The 15,926-nt window shown below is 36.3% G+C and overlaps 1 protein-coding gene across 3 annotated transcripts in view; it reads right to left on the bottom strand.

The window, feature by feature from the left end:
• LOC110025593 (tetratricopeptide repeat protein 27 homolog) overlaps positions 1-15,926 on the bottom strand; it is a 55,329-nt gene that overhangs the window by 15,801 nt on the left and 23,602 nt on the right. For all 3 annotated transcript variants that reach the window (XR_002294133.1, XM_020726152.1, XM_020726153.1), the window contains one exon: positions 11,071-11,160. Coding sequence is in view for 2 of the 3 variants with exons in the window: in XM_020726152.1 (XP_020581811.1) it covers positions 11,071-11,160 (90 nt within the window). In the remaining variant the exon portion in view is untranslated. The remainder of the gene's footprint in view (positions 1-11,070; positions 11,161-15,926) is intronic.

Raw genomic sequence — 15,926 nt, 5'->3', positions numbered from 1 at the left:
TTGTTGTTGTTGTTGTTGTTGTTGTTGTTGTTGTTGTTGTTGTTGTTGTTGTTGTTGTTGTTGTTGTTGTTGTTGTTGTTGTTGTTGTTGTTGTTGTTGTTGGACCATTAGTTCTAGGCTTGAGCTTTCCAAATGAAACTGCAAGAAAGCACTCCTTCAACCCAATCCATAACATGTTGCCTTCTTTAAAAATCATAGCCTTTCTAAAGTTGATGACTTGTTTCTGATATATGACGTTCTGCTTGGTAATTTTCTTCAGAACCTGCTCATGCAGAATCTAAACATCCTTGAATCGAACCTCAACATAAGTGCTAAGCTCAATCACAGGTAGTATCGAAAGTAACTCCAATGGTGTAGGGGGATTTTGCACATATACAATCTCAGAAGAGCTGGAGCCGGTGGACTAACTAGTAGAGAGATTGTAGGCAAACTCCACTTGGGGAAGAATTAAATCCTACTACCTTATATTATTTCCCATGAAAAGTCTAAGAAGTTTTCCCAAACTGCGATTTATAACCTCGGCCAGCCCATCTGCATGAGCGTGAGTGGTTGAACTAAATTGAAGCTTTGTGACTAATTTACCCCATAAAGTCCTCCAAAAGTGGTCGAGAACGTTCATGTCATGATTTGACGAAATGCTTTGGGGTATAATGTGAGCGTGAAATACCTCCTTGAAGAAAGTCAACAATATGTTATGCATCCATCATCTTTTGGCAAGGGACAAAATGTGACGTATTGAAAAAAATGGTCTACCATAACCATAATAGAATCTTTACTCAGTTGTGTCTGGGGTAAGCCCACAAGAAAATCCATGCTCATGTACGCATAGAGCCCAGTATTTTGTCCTCAAGTCTTAGCCAGGTGGCATACCTTGCACTATCTGACGTGCCTCTCCACATCTCGTACTAATAAAAATTCTCCTTCACTAAGGAGAGGGTTTTATATATGTCAAAATGCCTTGTCATCCCTCGACTATGACGCTTCTATAAAATGTTATCTCTGAGTGATACATAGTTTATTCTGGAAAGAGATATCCATCATATCGGAGTTACTGCTCGAACGACCAATCCTGACACTGGATCTAAATATTTTGAAACATCAGTCGCATACAAATCCTTCAACACCTCAAACCAACAACCCTATACTGCATCGTCGTGAGTAATAAGTAACTACGACTCAATGCATTAGTTACTTTATTCTGATTTCTTGCCTTATATTTGAACACAAAGTGAAATGAAGAAAGAATTTACACCCATGAGATGTGTTTACCCGATGTCCTCCGTGACTTGCATAGTTCCAATTCTCATAGATAGAGTAATTTCTCGAACACTTGATTGAAATCTAAAAGCGCAAGAACGGGGTATTGAGACACATGTCTCTTAAAGCCTCAAAACAGGCCCAAGCATCATTTTACCATGCAAATTTATCTAACTTGAAAAGCTCCATCAAAAGTGTCACAATCGATTTGAAATTCCTAATAAACCTCATGCAAAAAAAGAGGTCAACCATGAAACGGGAATACTTGAGTTAATGATTGGGGTTTGGGCTAGGCAACAATAGCCTCAATCTTCGTTGGGTTCATCTCAATGCCGACAACTGAAACGATGTACCCAAAAAGCATGTCTGCAGTGCAAGAAAAAATTACACTTCTTTGGATGGTCATATAGTTGATCTATATGAACCTCAAAAAACTTATCACAAATGTTGTAAGTGTTCCTCACAATTGTTATATATTAGTATGTCATCAAAATACAAAAACCACAAATTTTTCAATAAAGACTCAAAAAATCTAGTTCATCGGCCGCATGAAAGTGTTGGGGCATGACAAACCAAAGAGCATGATGGTCCACTCATGCAATCCATCCCGTGTTTTGAACGTTGTGTCTTCCACTCATCCCTTGTTCTCATCCTGATCTGGTGATAGCCACTGCGCATATCAATCTTGAAGAAGACACTGGCTCCATGCAACTGATCAAGAAATCATCCAATCTAGGAATAGAAAATATGTGCCAGCTATTTGTGCACATGTGCCACAATCCATTCTTTTTTGGCACAAAACATGGACCGATTCCCTCATGAGCTAATCCTCGGGGCCATCAAATTCTTAGCATGCTTCTATAGCTCCTCATGCTCTGTTGGTCGCATCTGATAAGTTGGTCGGTTGGGAATGGCTAATCCTGGAATAAGGTCGATAGCATGTTGAATCTCTCACAAAGGTGGTAATCTAGGAGACAAAATGTCCATACAGACATCTTGAAACTCTGCTAGCAAGAGTTCCACTGCCTCAGGTATGGGCTCCTCAGTATCACAACCTTCTGGCATCCCAAGCCCAATCCTACTAGCGCTTCTCTCATAGCCTACAAAAAAAGTAGAACAAGGCACGATGGATCCAATCTCTGTCTGATTGCTCATCACTGTGGGCTCTTTTAATGGCAAAAGTACAATATGCTTCCCATTTTTGTTAGATTGGTAGGTATTTTTGTGGCCAACATGAAACATACCCCTGTCATACAGCTACAACCAACCTAACAAAATATGGCATGCATCCATAGGAACGACATCACACCAAACATGATCCTGTAACTCGTTTCCAATTAAAAATTTCACTAGGCATTTCTTGTTGACACATCTCATTTCCCTTCTTCAACCAAGTTAGGGAGTACGATTAGGAATACTTCTGTATAATGTGGCTCAATTTGTCTACCGACTGCATAGAAACCACATTTTCACAACTTCCTCCATGTCCAATGAAACTGCTCATCTTCCTCTTTACAGTACAATGGGTACAAAAGATGTTGTGTCTAAGCCATTGTTGATCCCTCTTAGGCTATGTCTGGAGAACTCACAAACCACAAGCATTTCATCATCATCTGTCTATAGCTAGTACTCTCCATTCTCCTCATCCAGGCCTTCACTTTCGGTCTCCTCTACTGCCCGCTGCTTTATAAAGGAAATTACCCTCCTATTCGGACAGTTGGATGCAATGTGCATGTATCCATGGCATTTGAAACGCTTTATGATGGGAAATATTTTGGGGGTGTTGGTCTGGTCAGTCCTTTTTCCTCCTGTTATAGCTTTCTCTTCATAAGGGGTAGGCCTAGTTGCTTTGGTCGGTGGACACTTGTTATCTGATCAGAAGGCTGACTCCAATTTGGAAAGTGGTGTGAACCTAATGTTGTGGTGTTGTCTCTCAACCTTCTATGCTAGGGTCTGAGCATCGTGTAATGTCCAATATGACTACAACAGTACCACGTTACCAATAAATGGTCATAATCCCCCATATATCGGGCAATGGTGTTCTAATAGGGCTCCACAAGTTCACAATTCAACATCTGTTGCTCTAACTTTGCTGTGAATACTTCTACTAAAAGATAGTTCTATTATAAGTGATGAAACCTCAAGAATACATCATGTATGTAATGTACTGGTAGGTACTTGCACTGCATCTCCCTTTCATATTGGATCAAGTAGTCATTTTATTTTTACCTCATGCTAGCGTAAGCGCTTCATATTTTTTCATCACAGAGACACTATTCTTTAACTTGATGGCGACCAATTTTACCCTTCTATGATTTGGAATATCCTTGCACTCAAAGAATCATTTAATTGTCTAGAGTCATTAATAAAATCACCTGGATCCATACGATATTCAAAATCTGGTAGGTCCACCTTGACTCAAAAATCATCTCCTCTCCTTCTATACTCGATGACAAATCAATGTGTCATCAACCCTTCATCACTTGAAGCTTTTTGTTGGAAGGAATTTTTCTCATCTCCTTTATTTGGAAGGTCACTTGTCTCAACCCAGCCTAATAGCTTAGAATTAATTAAGTCAAGAACTGCAGTCAGACACTATTAACATTTAAATAACTATCCACACATTTAAAAACTTCCAATAAAAAAAAGAAACACAAATATCCATAGTAATACACAAAAAAATCAAAGCATCCAGAAACAATCTTATAGTCTATAAACAACTTCTCAAACCAACACCTAATTATAAATCACTATTCTGAAGCAAAAAAATGCAAAAAAACTATGAACACGTCATAACATGATACCAATCAGTTTCGCTTCTCCTATAAACTAAGTCTCTTCTGTCATACATATCAATATATAATTTTTATTTTCCTGAAAGAAATAATTAAATTCAATAGTAAGTTCATAACTTAGTGAGTAATTATAATTTTAATATGCATTAAATTTACATGTAGATGCTATGTACGAATGACTAAATTATAATGCAATTCATTTCTTTATAAAACTCTAAACTTTCATTTTAAATTTATCCCTTCCAGTTTCAATTTAAATATTTACTTTTTTTAATCTATTTAAGAGTCGTATCAGAATCACCATCAAACACGAATGTATCCTCAAAATTATACTTGTATGTACTCTTAAAAATTTTGCACCTGAAGGCACAACTTCACCATTTCTATTTCCTTTATCCTTTACAGAAACATTGCATCCACTGAAAGTACCATCTGAGGATAATCCTGAATAGCTAAAAATTTACTTAATATTTTATATCCATTAAAAATCCTTTGAAATGTAGATTCATATGTTAGTTATTTTCCTCCCATTTATGAGACATTTCAAACTTAAATGTAAGATATGAGTGAAATATTTCAAAAAACCAATTAATAAAGCCATTATCCATTTAATAAAATCTAATTTAATACACAAAAGAAAATAATTATTCATCTTTGTCTAAATGCCTTTCGCTTTCCCTTAAATTCCTCTTTTCTTATTCTTCAATTAACACTCTTTGCACCTTCAAATCAACACACCTAAATAAAACTCATAATTTTTCTAAAGTAATATTTGTTAAAAGTTATAAGTATTTATTTCTTTCATTTCCGGATATTTCATTTTTTATGTATTCCCTTGTTTATGAATTTTCTTTTATCTCTAGGTAATTATTAGTAATTAATTTAATCCTAGAGATTTGTATGTTATGTCTTTCCTATTTTATTACTCTTATATCATGTATTTATACCCATTTTGATATCAATGAAATTATTTCATTAAATTTCTACATGGTATGAAAGCCACAGGAACTTACCCTAGCCGTCGGGACCTTACCCTAATCGTCAAAATTCTCCTTGCTGACCCTTCCAGCTTTAGACCTACCTCCTACCGGCTGGATTCCCTTCTAGGGCCACCAGAACTATTTCCAGCAGCAGAATCACCCTCGTTCAGGCATTCCCGCCGTTGTTTTTCTCACTCCTGCCAATTGGAATCTCCATCTACATGTTTTCCCACTGTTGCACTTCCCTCCTGCTGACCGGAGACCCTCTAGAACAACCAGATATCGCTCCTGCCAGCTGGAATCATACTCTACGGACCCCTTGTGTTGACAACCAAGTAAGGGATCATGTCTTTCTATATCTCGGCATCTAAATCTCACCTTTGGCTCTGTCCGAGCCATGACAGATTACTCCACCACCAAGCCTCCATCCGAGGCCGTCCTTAAGTCCACCGGAGGATCGCCACATACCTCAATCCCTCCGCAAATTAGAGGGCATGAAAACCAATGAATTTCCTGATTACCACCCACAAACTCAATGGCTCTAATTCCTCCAATGGTCTCAAATTATTTCGCTAATCGTCAAAGGACGAGGTAAATTCGACTATCTCACAGGTATGATTTGTGAACCTCCGAAGGTTGACCAAGCATATGCAGCGAGGGAACTGAAGAACTCCATGGTTATTTCATGACTGATTAATTACATGGAGACGTCGATTGGCCTTCGAACTGCCATTCACGACACGTACTCGCACGTAGGTAATTTAAGAAAACTCTATGAGTTTTCTAAAATGATCCACGAGGTGGTGACCCAATATTACAATGACTTGGTTGTTTTATGGATGAAATGTGATATCTACTATGACTACACTTGGGACTCTCCTGCACATCTTTCCCTCATTCAAAAAATTTGGGAAAAGGATCGTGTGTTCCCATTCTTGGCAGGCCTGAACAAGGATCTCAATGAAGTCAGCGGTCGTATACTTGGTCTTGATCCCCTTCCTTCAACTCGGGCAACATTCACTAAGATTCAGGCAACATTCACTAAGATTTGGGCAGCATTCACTAAGATTCGCCTCAAAGAAAGTAGATGACTTTTCATGCTCGGCAACTCCACTCCTTCAGTCAAGCCTTCAGCCTTGGTCTCCACCAGTACTCCACACTTTACCACGTTGTTGCTAGCCACTCACTCCACATGTGATTTTGTCACAAACCCTACCATACCTGTGACAAGTGTTAGAAGCTCCACGGGAAATCGACAAATAACTTGTCCGCCAAATCTTCCACTAAAAGTCTTGCTATGACCTCAGAATCTGCAACAATTCAGCTGGCCATTACTCAGACCATCCTCGAATCAGCGGACTCCATCAAGGGTCAATGGAATACTTGATTTAAGTTAATTGCGTCTAGTCAACCCTCCTTCGGCCCATCAACCTCTCATGTCCGCCAAGGTAACATCTCTACAACACTCACTGGTTTTAATTTTTCAAGCTCATGAATTATTGATTCAGGTGTCACGAACCATATGACTAGGAGTTCTCATTTCTTCTTGACAAATTCTCTTTGCTTCAGGCTAGATACGATTAAAATTATCAACGGCTCCTGTAATTCCATTGCGGGTAAGGGTCGGTTGTAGTTGTAGTCGGGCTGACTTTTAAATATTTAGTTTGTGTTCAGCCCATGTCCCGCCCAAATTGAACATGGGTTGAGCCTGAACCCGCAACCCTTAATTAAAAAAATATATGCATCGATTTTCGTGTTAATTGCTCGTGCGCGAAACCATAGTGATATGGGTTCTGTCTAGCTAAATTCGATGTTCAGAACGCGTTCGCGTGGTCTGTTTCGTCATTCGGGATCGTCCGAAAGAGTTTGTCGACGATCGACCTAATTCAAGCCAACATCGTGTGTGGTTTAGTGGGTGCACAAATTGTGGGGTCCGCGAGTACTCGAGTCACTAAGGGTTTCCCTAGGGGCTTCTCCTATTCATGTAGAAACTCAACTCGAGTTTTATATGTCGGTTCTAATCAGCTCAGTGAAATTCCAAGGATTCGGGACCGCTGATACGAGACCCAAAGGAGTAACGAGGTGGCTCGAATTTTCTAAGTGGTGTGGGTCTCAGTACTAGTTCTCTAGGAGGGTCAAACAAGGAAAACCTAAGGTTAAACCCTAGGTTCTAAGGAGAGAAGTAAAGACCTCACCCAAAAATGAGGTCAACAATCAATTGCAAAAGTCCCTCTATGGACTGAAGTAGTCCCCACGGGATTGGTTTGACAAGTTCACACAAGTGGTAGTGGATCATGGGTTCTCTCAGACCCAATATGATCATACACTATTTTTTTGGCCTTCATCCAGTGGCTGCATTGCTATCATCAACATTTAAGTCAACAACATGGTGCTCAAAAGTAATGATATGCCAGCCTTGGAGTCACTCAAAGGCATCATCAACGCAATTTTTGAAATGAAAGACTTAGGGTCTCTCTGATATTTTTTAGGCATGGAAGTTGCCCAATCCTTTCGGGGCATTTGTCTTTCTCAACGCAAATATGTGATGGAACTATTAACCAAAACCAAATTCATTTGCAAGCCAGTTGTTGTCCCGATGGATCCAAATAATAAATTATTGGATGTTTCCAATGTCATTCCAATAAACAAAACCTAACACCAATGCCTCGTGGATAAGCTCATCTATCTCGCCCATAGTAAGACATTTGTCACGCTGTGAGTATCGTCAATCAACTTATACATGACCCTTACGAGCACCGACTCACTGTAGTTCATCGAATCCTTCGCTACCTAAAATAAACATTGAGCTCAAGTTTGTTGTTCATTCGTCACAATTCCAACTTTGTTGCGGTTTATACGGATGATGATTGGGTCGGATCTGTCCATAATAGACGATCTACCTCAGGTTATTACTCCTTCGTATTAGGGAATCTTGTCACTTGGAAAGATAAAAAAAAGAATGTGGTTGCCCGTAGTAGTGCTTAAGCCAAATTTCACTCTATGGCTATGAGGGTGTGTGAAGACCTTTGTGTATTATGCTCACTGAGTTACGTATGTCGATCACTACTCCTCTACAACTATTTTATGACAATAAAGTCACCATTAGCATTGCTCATAATCCGATTCAACATGATCGTACCAACATGTGGAGATTGACTGTCACTTTATCAAAGAGAAACTTAATTCTGGTGAGATATGTGTTCCGTTTGTTCCATCTACTGGATGACTGACTGATATTCTCACAAAAAATCTTCTTGCTCGTTGTTTGACGACTTCAAATCAAAGTTAAATATTGATTGAAATCTATGCTTCAACTTGAGGAGTGCTATAAGTTATTAGTTTTTATTTCTTTCCTTTCCAGATATTTCCTAGTTTATATGTTTTCTTGTTAATGTATTTCCTTATTTATGACTTTTCTTTTACCTCAAGATAGTTATCAGGATTTAATTTAATCCTAGAGATTTGTATGTTAGGTTTTTCCTATTTTATAACTCTTGTTTCATGTATTTTACCCCATTTAATATTAATAAAATTATTTAATTGAATTCCTACAAAATATTTAATAATTGACGGTTAACTTAAATATGTAAGAATTTTATGATTAAAAATATTAACCTCTTTTTACCTTGAGATTCTTCGCCTTCTGCAAATCACAAGTATTTATCAGTCATCTTCACACTTTCTAATTGAATAAAATTGAATAACATTATTTTAAAGAATTATATCATTGTTCTAATAATAATATAAACATTAACATTTACCTTGTAATAATCTCAGATCGATCTTCTCCCTCACTCGAAAGGAAGAGTTCAAACTACTCTGGAGAGCGAAATTCAGAGAGAACTATCTCAATATTCAGAAACTCAGAAAACAAAAAATTCCAAAATCCTAATACAGTATATAGAAGTCCCCTCAAAACAAATACCTAATTAGAAACTAAGGAAATATGTAAGAGCCAAAAGGAAGGAAGCAAAGAAAATTTGTAGAAAGTAAAGAAAGTAAAAAAATAATAATAAATAGCTTCGATTCGATCCAGGCTCTCATGATTGCGAGAGCCAAATACTGCGGCATTGTTGGCCTTCCCATGTCTCGCATCACATAAGTTGTTGTCATATCAATTTATATTTTTTATGACGACTTCAACTGTCAGAATATTTAAACCCTTAATGACGGTCAAAGCACCAAAATTCTGAAGAAAAAAAATAGAAAACTTCTAACGACTTTATCGCCTCTCAAAAAAATTTTCCATTGCCATGTTAACCTATGGATTGTGATTTATCGAAACCGCCATAAAAAATATTTTCCAATGATTTTTTTTTTTGCTATTTTTTGAATGGTTTGTGCAGTCTGAATATGCCATTTTTCCTATAGTGAAGGATCTTAAGCACTGACAGAATACACAACTAAACATTTAACACGCTAAAACTTATGGTTGATGCTTTAATCATGAATTTAGAGTTAAAAAATGATGAAGCATACATCAATATAAATGAGAAATGTGCAATATATTCCTAGTTTAATAAATATTTAATTCAAGTCTGACAATCAAAAAGTGTCAAATATCAAATTTCTTATCTCCAACTAGTACCAAAAAGTTTGTTGGATCCAATTGGTCCTGGCATCAACTTTGTTTGTTCTGCTGACTATAAGATCAATGTGTTAATAGTTTTTATCAATAATTTGAAGATTACATACTTTTTTTTTTCATATTTTATCCAAAAATAATAATACTAAAAATACATAATGATTAACACTAATGTTGGTGATGTTGGAATTAAGTAAAATTGGCAAAATATTAAAATGTAATTGTAACTAAAGTAAATATTAGTCTTTCTTTTGTTTATGCATAAGCTTTTTATACGTCATATCTTATACTATACATAAATGTTTAATGCTTTTCATTAAAAATTGGCATTAGGAGTTCTGATTACTCATTTCACTTTAACAAATTAAATATAAAAATATTTTGGACATGGAGTGTTGTGTCCTTATCGTTTATGTGCCCCATGCCCACGCTTCACAACCAACAGAACTTTGATTTCAAAGAGATTTGTGATCGATTTCGATTGTTATGAGTTTGGTGCCCTGGGGTGCGGTTTATACAAATTTTCCAGAGATGGAGTAACATTTTTTTGAGAATTGTGCTGTGTTAAAAATTATTTTTCTATTTGTTACTATTTGTAAATCCAATAGAAGATTGCAAGTATAAAATATGGTTGAAGCAATTAAAAGCACAATGATTTTTTTTTAATAAACCTCAAATAGGATGAATTAATCCTCAGCCTTTTGTTTGATCAATGGAGAGACTAAAGGGTTTTTATCATTGTGAAAGTGTGAGGTTCAATTTTACTGGTTTAGTGGTCTCTTCTCCTACTCTATTAATGTTTTTGAATTATCAATTTGCTTTGTAGGTGTAATTGATTCTCATCATATTTGATACAATCTGAATGTGTACTAGATTTCTATGCAATATTTCTAGTGGAAGGTGTAGGTTTTTTCATATATTTATTTTCACATAAAGAAAAGTTATCTAAATAAAGAGTAATACTTGTAGATTTACATTAGTAAACTTCAGACTTCAAAACAACCATATCACTTGTTCACTAAATTATATCCTCCAAAACTGGAAAGATCAGAGGACAAGTATAAAAGCTACAAAAAAACTGTTATAGCAAAAATGCCAGAAGGAATCTATTTTAACCCTAAAAGAATTACAATATTGAGTAGAAAGTCAAATTTTTAACTCAAAATAAAATATAAGAGAATTCCAAATTTACATACGCAATTTTATGCAATTCATACAGTTGGTAAAAAACTAACATGGGCACTTCCTGTCATTGTGTCCCCTATACTATATGGGAGCGTATATTTTATACCAACGGCACAAATTCATACAAGAAAAGATCAGTCCATTGTGTAGATTGTCAAAAAGATGCAAAAAGAGTGATGTAAATATAAAGATACAAGAATAGAATTGCCGCCAAAAAACATGGAGAATAAATAATAGAGTAGAGAGTGGTCGATTAATTTTACTTTACCAGTTTATCCATCATCAATAAAGCGCGCTGTTTAGTACGACTGCGGGTGGTCTCCCATCTAATGCGCAAAATGTCACATGAGATTCTAATCTAGAAAAAAAAAAAAAGGAAATGTAACATGAGTTTGCATGCAATAGAGTGATTTAATTTACGAATAAACTAGAAAGGAACTTCACAAAAGAATTGAAACCATAATGGTTATATATTACCTAACCAACACCAAGGAGAACCACTATCTAGGAATAGAGGTCAAATGGAGAATTAATGAAACTTAAAAGAAAAACAAGAATAAGGAAGAATTCCAATTTAGAGTCATGGTGTCATTTTCTATAAAAAAAAACTATCATTACTGCAGTGGATATACATGTCTAGGAAGTTTGGCCGTTAAGGAAAACCTGAGCCGTTAAGGAAAACCTGAACAGAAGTCAAACTGAGAGTAAAATAAGCTTCTATAATGCATTTTTAAATCTATCATTAACTAACATTCCCACAATAAAAATTATAAATATAACGAAAACATGTGTGCAAAAGTGCGGGGGATAAATTATCTTCAGACGAGAGTAAAGAGATGTTGCAAGAAATATGTTGAAAACAAATCTAAGGATATAGACATGAGAATGAAGAAATCTAAACTGTTGCTACTCTCTAATGGAATGATATATAATCATAAAAAATTATTATGTTCAAATAATCATGAATCAGTGAACAATGCCTTTCCATCTACAGCAACCCATCAATCAGTGGATAATAGTTTCTACCTACATCAGTACAACAATGCGTGGACAACAGCTTTCCCCCTACAACAACAATCCAACAATTTAATGATAATGACGTTCTATCTCTAGCAATCCAGCATTTTGTGGATAGCAACATTCCATTTAAAAGCATAGTTGATTCTGTATTCAAGAATTAAATATTAGTTTCAAGATTTATTTCTTGATAGCTATTTTCCTACCCACTTATATAAGTTCTCTTAACATTTTTTGCACAAAACAAAAAAATAAAATTCAATCACGCAATCTCCCAATGTTCAATGCTCCTCTCTTCTTATTCTAGTTTTCAAGATGTTATCATAATGATTAAGGTTGTACTGGTGCAGCCAAAGAATCATTCAATGTGGAGTATCTATATTTCTCCACGCTGAAAAGTTCTTCACAAGTACTAAAAGCCAATCTTCGTCCCACAATAGTAGCGAAAATATACATGAAAATACTTATGGAAAGTTGGTGGCAATTGCCATGAAAAAATAAAGACAACGGCCATTAAGAATACAGTGATAAAGAAATTACAAATTCAATGTTTAAAACCAAGTTTGAAAACATGAAAAATCCACGATGAAACATTGGATGGAAAAATTCGAGATAGAACCAACAATACAGCCAAATCGCTTCAACTTTATCTTTGTTGTTTGAACAATTTGAGAAGCAAATCAAAGACAACTAATTTTGCAATAAAAGCTCATGCTAGACCATCACCAAAATAAGCTTAATAGTACAAAAAAAATATTCTAATACATCCTCAACGAAAAAAAATAAGCAACTACCATTATTTGGATGGTTGACCGGGAAACTTCAGATCATATGAAAGGAGTAAAATTGACTTCCGCAATTATAAGTTTATAACCAATACAATAAATGTTAAAATGGATAAATTGTAAATGGGTCACTGCCTAACGCAGTTGAGATAAGTTTTATCATTCTCTTCAAAGATATAGCACTCAACTATGTTCTTCTAGAGCCTAACCTAAATTACAGCTTACTATCAATCAACAAAATCAATCAAAACAAATAATTGTGCAAGTAGTTTCTAATCTAATATATCACTTTCAACTTCTAAATTTTATTTTTTTAAGAAAGGATTGCAAGGATGTAGTCAAGATTTGATAGATGCTTCAAATGAGAACCTCTAGGGCACTTCTCATTAAACAGATAGCTCTTCTTCATTGTCATATGATTAGCATTGGAAGTGAATTTTATTTCTTGAATTTTGTCGGCCAACTTTTTGAAGATTTGAAAATATGGTATATGAAAATAATTTTTGAAATTTAATTTAATATAATAAATATATAGTTCGGGTTTTAAAAGTAGTATGTTTTAATTTTTTGAAAAAATAAAACCAAATGGATCTCATTAGTCCCATAGTTTGCATAATTGTATCTGATGCCGCGAGTACTACACCCTCCCGAAAGACAAGTGTAGACCTCGGCGATAGACTCATTCCTGCAAACTAAGAGATTTGTGACATCCGTTAGGTCTGCGAACCTTTTATGTGTGACCGACAAGTTTCCCTATCTAATACAACGATTACATAAAATTTATTTTACCTTGGTTTTAAGTTCCCTATAAAGACAAGCCCCTATAGTTAATTACATCTCATATGACTGGGGTCACTTGAGAAAACTCTCGATAATGATCAGAGGTATTAGTCTTCAAGATTCTAATGTTTATGTTTTCACGGCATGACGAGGAAAATCAAGTGGGAATGACTCAATACGGAACACTTATTTTCAGGAGTCTGAAGGAAGGAGAAAGTAGGGGATGTCACTGATTTGAGGTAAACCTCGGTGACTTCCCAGACTATCCTACGGTGTGGCTACATTTTGGAGACGATGTTAATTAAGTGTTTGATCTTGCCAGTTTTATTATTTGGGACTTAAACTTGCATAATGTCTGATTATGCAAATAGCAAGCAGAGATATGAGGGTTTACGTCGTACCGTACGACAACCTCAAAACCTAAATCGAGTTAGGACTCATGCCGCGCAACATGATTGCACAGAAGCCTAAGGAGAAAGTGAGGATTCATGTCGCGTTGTTACGTCACGCTAGGCGAGCTACCTTCAAGTCCTATGGGTTGTTATTATGCTAGGAAGAGATAATGCTGAAGAAGATCCTCTTGCTGCTCGGTCTGAATTCCTCGCTGTGCTGCCCTTAAAGTTGGCTCGTTGGCTCGAAGCTCCTGTCGTCGCGACGACTCCAGGGTTTAAGTGTTTTGAGATTGGTGAAATGGTTCAATGCGGAACACTTATTTTCAATAGTTCAAAGGAAGGAGAAGGTAAGGGATGTCACTGATCCGAGGTAAATCTCGATGACTTCCCAGACTATCCTACGATGTGGCTATATTTTTTTGGAGACGATGTTAATTAATTGTTTGATCCTGCCAGTTTTATTATTTGGGACTTACACTTGCATAATACCTGATTATGCAAATAGTCCGCAGAGATATGAGGGTTTACATCGTACCGTACGACAACCTCGGAACCTAAGTCGAGTTAGGACTCATGTTGCATAACATGGTTGTACAGGAGCCTAAAAATGAAGTGTGAGGATTTACGTCGCGCTAGGCGAGCTGCCTCGAAGTCCTATGGGTTATTATTATATTAGAAAGAGATAATGCTGAAAAAGATCTTGTTGCTTGCTCCAAGCTCCTCGTTGTGCTGCCCATCAAGTTGGCTCCAAGCTCTTGTCGTCGCGATGGCTCCAGGGTTTAAGTGTTTAAAATTATAGTTTATGTTTCACAGTTTTGGTGTCAAAGTTTGGTTTTGCATGCAGAATGAGTAGATTGCAGGTAAATAAAAAAAAGTAATTGAAAAGTAAAATGCAGTAAAGTAAAATGCTGTGGATAAATTATAAAAGCGTACCTAGGCATCTGCTACTATTGCGTTATTAATGTTGCGAGCATAGTATGATTTGCAGCAGATCTTAATAAACTTGCAGATCTATGATTTGCAGCAGATCTTAATAAACTTGCAAGAAAATTAAATAAAACAAGAAAACCCAGCATGAAAGTCATAAAAACGAGTAGTAAAAATCACAAGCAAAAGAAACTTATAACCACATATGAAAGATCAGGAGTAGGTATAAGACATTGGTGAAAGTGGGGGCTCAGAGGCTCAGAGCTAGGCTGTGTGTCTGTGTGTTTCCCGATCTTGAGTAAGAGTTGCCAACTCGACAATCTACAGGAGGTAGTTCTTAACCTCAATCCAAATGACTAGTTGTGGACCTTTATAAATTTTCATAGAAAGAATTTCATGCAAAAGTTATTATTAAGTCTTTTTTAGGCAGAATTCTTTTAATCATGCAAAAGAAATTTTTATTTTATTTTTGTAAATATTTTGCAAAGTCATACAGTCCACAGACTAGTCACTCTAATCGTGCTAGAACTACTGACAACCTAAGAGTGTCGGGGGCAACGATCCCACCAAGAATCGGCGAATAGTATCATAGGTCATTCCCTCTCCCTTATTGAAGATCCTTCAGGTAAGAGATACTATTCTAATAATCTAACCTAGTATCCCTCGTTTAAGCACACATGAGCAATGCCGTCATCGCCCTCGCCACCTAGACCCTGGACTTATCCTAGTCTGATGATCCATATGTGGCGTTAAGAAATTTCTCCAATTGCCAGGAGGATTTGAGTGTAATATTCAAGCTCAAATCCCGATGCACTGGGTTTCATTATAGATTAAGTCATTGAGGGAATTTCACTGTTAATTTAATTAAGGAAGCATGAACTACTTCTCGGTTCATCCTGATGTCTAGTGTCTTGATCAGTTTGTGAATCAGGGTCAAGTGTCAAGTTTAGTTATTTATTCGAAAATTAAGTGGATGAACGCTCACCTAGGGTGTGCTCCTAAAATCTAGGAAGTCTATGCTGAGAATTAGGTGGATGGACTCTCAACTAGGGTGTGTTCCTAAAATCTAAGAAGACATATGCTGAGAATTAAGTGGATGGACTCTCACCTTAGGTGTGCTCCTAAAATCTAGGAGGCCTACACTGAGTTAGGTGGATGGATTCTCACCTAGGGTGTGCTCCTAAAATCTAGGAAGACTATATTGAGGATTAGGTGGATGGACT

The sequence above is a fragment of the Phalaenopsis equestris genome, unplaced genomic scaffold (genome assembly GCF_001263595.1).
Source record: "Phalaenopsis equestris unplaced genomic scaffold, ASM126359v1 Scaffold000309, whole genome shotgun sequence".
NCBI classification, from domain to species: Eukaryota; Viridiplantae; Streptophyta; class Magnoliopsida; order Asparagales; family Orchidaceae; genus Phalaenopsis; species Phalaenopsis equestris.
Note: the sequence above shows the minus strand (reverse complement) of the source record. Positions and strands in the feature narration are given on the sequence as shown.